General features: G+C 39.8%; 1 protein-coding gene across 1 annotated transcript; it reads right to left on the bottom strand.

Moving 5' to 3' along the window:
* Positions 1–797: 797 nt before the first annotated feature.
* On the bottom strand, positions 798–1,995 carry LOC117100709. The gene is made up of 3 exons (XM_033240496.1): positions 1,605–1,995; positions 1,135–1,418; positions 798–1,025 (listed from the first exon to the last, which is right to left on the bottom strand). The coding sequence occupies exons 1-3, from the start codon at positions 1,993–1,995 to the stop codon at positions 798–800; spliced, it is 903 nt and encodes a 300-aa protein (XP_033096387.1).
* Positions 1,996–3,232: the final 1,237 nt, after the last annotated feature.

Genomic DNA, 3,232 nt, shown 5'->3' with positions numbered 1-3,232 from the left:
TGCGTGCGTTGGCCGCCGAGAAAACGTTGCGATGCGGGGAAAGTGACACACTTCAAGGTGTGTGCGACTACTAGACTGAACCGGGAAGCAAGAAAGCAATGCCTAAGCTAGGGCCTAAAAAATTAGATGTTATTACAAGGCCTCAGGCCTGGACTTTACAACAAAATTTGTCAGGGTCATACATGAACTAACTCTGGTATGATTCCAATTAATTTCCAATATTTATAGCTCTGTAAACCGGAAGAAATATATCTGTGATTCGCACACCAAACCTCGCGACTTATACACATCTAGATGTGTATAAGAGACAGCTCTAAGCCCGCGCGCCAGTGGAGTTGTGTTATGTGGTTACGCATCATTGCACTCTGCCATTATTGTTATCTGTAGCTGCGTGTTTTCCGTGCAGCAAAATCAGTCTCTTATACACATCTTCTACCTTTATGTACGTCCTATTTTGGTAAACTTTTAGTATGTTGTTTTACATATAATTAAGTTTATATTTAGATCATAAAACGTTTTGTTGCAATTTTGTCCAGTCAAATCCGTATTTCCGGTGGACTAAGATAACAATAGGTGCAGGTAAGTTTCCGCAGTTAAATAAACACAAAAAGTTCCAGAACAGGAAATTCAAATGTTGATATGTGTGCGTTTATGACTTATGAGGCCGAAGTTTGCTTTAAAGTATCTGCCACACACTGGGCATTGGTGATCAGTTGTATTACACAGTGTTTTTTCTCTGTCTTTTCTTGCTTCTCGTTTTGCTTTAGCATAAGCGATGCGTTTCTGTTCAAACCTCTTTACTCCATCTTGCACAGTGTTTCTCCAAGAAGACCTACAGTATCAACAGCCTGTGTTTCCCATAAGGTCACATCAATGTTGCATTGTTTCAATGATTTTTTCAGTGTGTCTTTGAATCTTTTTTGTTGACCGCCGCAAGATCTTTCGCCTGAGCTCAGTTCACCATACAGAAGTTGTTTCGGGATACGTTCATCAGGCATTCTAATACAATGGCCTGTCCATCGTAGCTGGTGTTTGTTAAGAGTTGCAAATATACTTAACATATGACTTGAGGATAAAGTCTGTGTCTGGAATTTTCTGATGCCATTTGATATTTAAAATCCTCCGCAAGCTTACAAGATAGAAGTGATTTAGCTTGCGTGCATGACGTTGGTAAACTGTCCAGGTCTCGCTGGCATAGAGAAGAGCTGTTAATACTACAGCTTGGTATACTCTAAGCTTGATTTTGATTTTTATTCCTCGGCGCTTCCATACATTTGAGGTAAGTCTTCCAAAAGCAACACTTGCTTTCGCTATTCGACAGTTTACTTCATCGTCAATCTTTCCAATTTGAGATAGTGTGCTGCCAAGGTATGTGAATTTGTCAACAAACTCTAACTCTTCTCCGTTGACAAGAGTAGCTTGAGGAGAGCATTGTTGGTTTGTTGGGGGTTGGAATAGCACTTTTTTTTTATATTGATTTCAAAGCCATAGTTGGTGCAGCTATTTGAGAAAGCCTCCAAGTTATGTTGCATATTGGTGTGGGAGCAAGTTGGTAGTGCAGCATCATCAGCAAACAACAAATTACGAATTTTGGTGGTATTTACCTTTGTAATTGCGCGGAGCCGTGAGGTTGAAGAGACCACCGTCAAGGCGGTAATGAACATCAACTCCCAGATCTTGCGCATTATAAGCACTAATCAGCATTGCAGAAAATACCATACTGAAGAGAACTGGTGCTAGTACGTCTCCTTTGGTCACATCAAAGGGTTTGGAGTGATTGCCGTTGTCAGAGACGAATGCCTTCATTCCGTCATGGAACTGTCGTACCATAGTTATAATTTTGTTTGGACAGCCAAACTTGCTCATGATTTTCCATAGTCCGCCTCTACATACAGAATCAAATGCTTTAGTCAGGTCTACGAATGTTACGTAGAGTTCTTGATGTTGCTCAATGCATTTCTCCTGGATTTGGCGAGCAGCAAAAATCATGTCCATAGTGCCTCTGAACTTTCTAAACCCACACTGACTTTCTGGTAACAGAGCCTCTTGCTGAAGGTGTAAGACTAGACGGTTGAGGATTAGTCGGGCAAATATCTTCCCGGCAATCGAAAGCAGTGAGATACCTCTGTGATTGTCACATATGACTGTCTTGCATGTCTCTCAGTTCATGTTTCGTACAAATTACAGCTCCCACTGACGTCTCAGTCGAGAAATACGGGTAGCTGAAGTTTTTCTCGCAAATCTGATTACGAAACCATATCCAAATTTCACGTGCCACTTTTGACCATGAGTTGTGCTTCGCACTCGCCGCTGAGGGCGGAGTTCCGGGAACCCTGCGTCCAGGTGGCGATTTTTTTTTCCGTACGAAAACATTTGCATGAAACTCCACTCGGGTTGTCTCGACTGACTCGACTCGAAAATCGCAATTCTGGAGGTCAAAATGTCATCAACCAAAGATAAACGTCTACAAAACTTCTAAGATACAGGATTGCTGCTCGCTGTCTGATTTTGAAAAAAACACATTGCCATTCTAATTTAAGATCAGTATACGTACAAACACGCGCTAGATATCGGTATCATTTCTCCGTAAACAAAACAAAACAAAAAATATGTTTTTTCTTTCCTTTTAATAATAAATAATTAATTGAACAGAGAGTAAGATACCATATTATGTAAGGTAGTACATTCTCAATTGTATGTTTACTACAGTATATCACATGTATTGCGTTGGTTTGCCTCAGACAATATTTCCACGACAGGGCCTCCCATTAATGTACAGTATTCCGTTACGGAAGGTAGGACGACTACCAGATTTATAGGCTTTTGACATTAGGTCATTTACGCTTTTCTCTGACGTCTGCAAGATGCATTGCATAGAAATATTCACCCTTTAATTCTTTGGTTTTCTTTAATACGGAAGATCGCTGATGTCTATAAAAATCTGTAATGTGTCTTGGCTTTTCAGCATTCCCAGTTGGTGTGCCAGTTTTGTGCGCATGCTCAATTACGATGTCTTCTAATCTATTACGTATTACCTCCTGTATTTTCATTGTATTTTCATTGTTTTCCTCTTTTATTTCTCCAAATCTTAAGTTGTAACTTCTCGAATGTCGTTCAAGCCTTATTAGATCATATTGAAGTTCAGTGATGGATTTGTGTTTTTCTTTTCTTTTTATTTCCATACTATTTAATTTAGTAGTAAGATCGCTTACTTTCTTTCCCGTTTTAGATG

The sequence above is a fragment of the Anneissia japonica genome, unplaced genomic scaffold, assembly GCF_011630105.1.
Source record: "Anneissia japonica isolate Jap-2015-1 unplaced genomic scaffold, ASM1163010v1 scaffold14148_len48299_cov114, whole genome shotgun sequence".
Taxonomy (NCBI): domain Eukaryota; kingdom Metazoa; phylum Echinodermata; class Crinoidea; order Comatulida; family Comatulidae; genus Anneissia; species Anneissia japonica.
The sequence above is the reverse complement of the archived record's forward strand: the minus strand, read 5'-3'. Positions and strand labels throughout refer to the sequence as shown.

What these genes read in the sequence shown, in the direction of transcription:
- LOC117100709 (XM_033240496.1), bottom strand. Translation starts at nt 1,995, where the DNA reads ATGGACATGATTTTTGCTGCTCGCCAAATCCAGGAGAAATGCATTGAG. An exon ending in GGCTCCGCGCAATTACAAAG is followed by an intron (nt 1,419 to 1,604) that starts GTAAATACCACC and finishes GCTCTCCTCAAG; the next exon opens with CTACTCTTGTCAACGGAGAA. An exon ending in AGCTAAATCACTTCTATCTT is followed by an intron (nt 1,026 to 1,134) that starts GTAAGCTTGCGG and finishes AACAAACACCAG; the next exon opens with CTACGATGGACAGGCCATTG.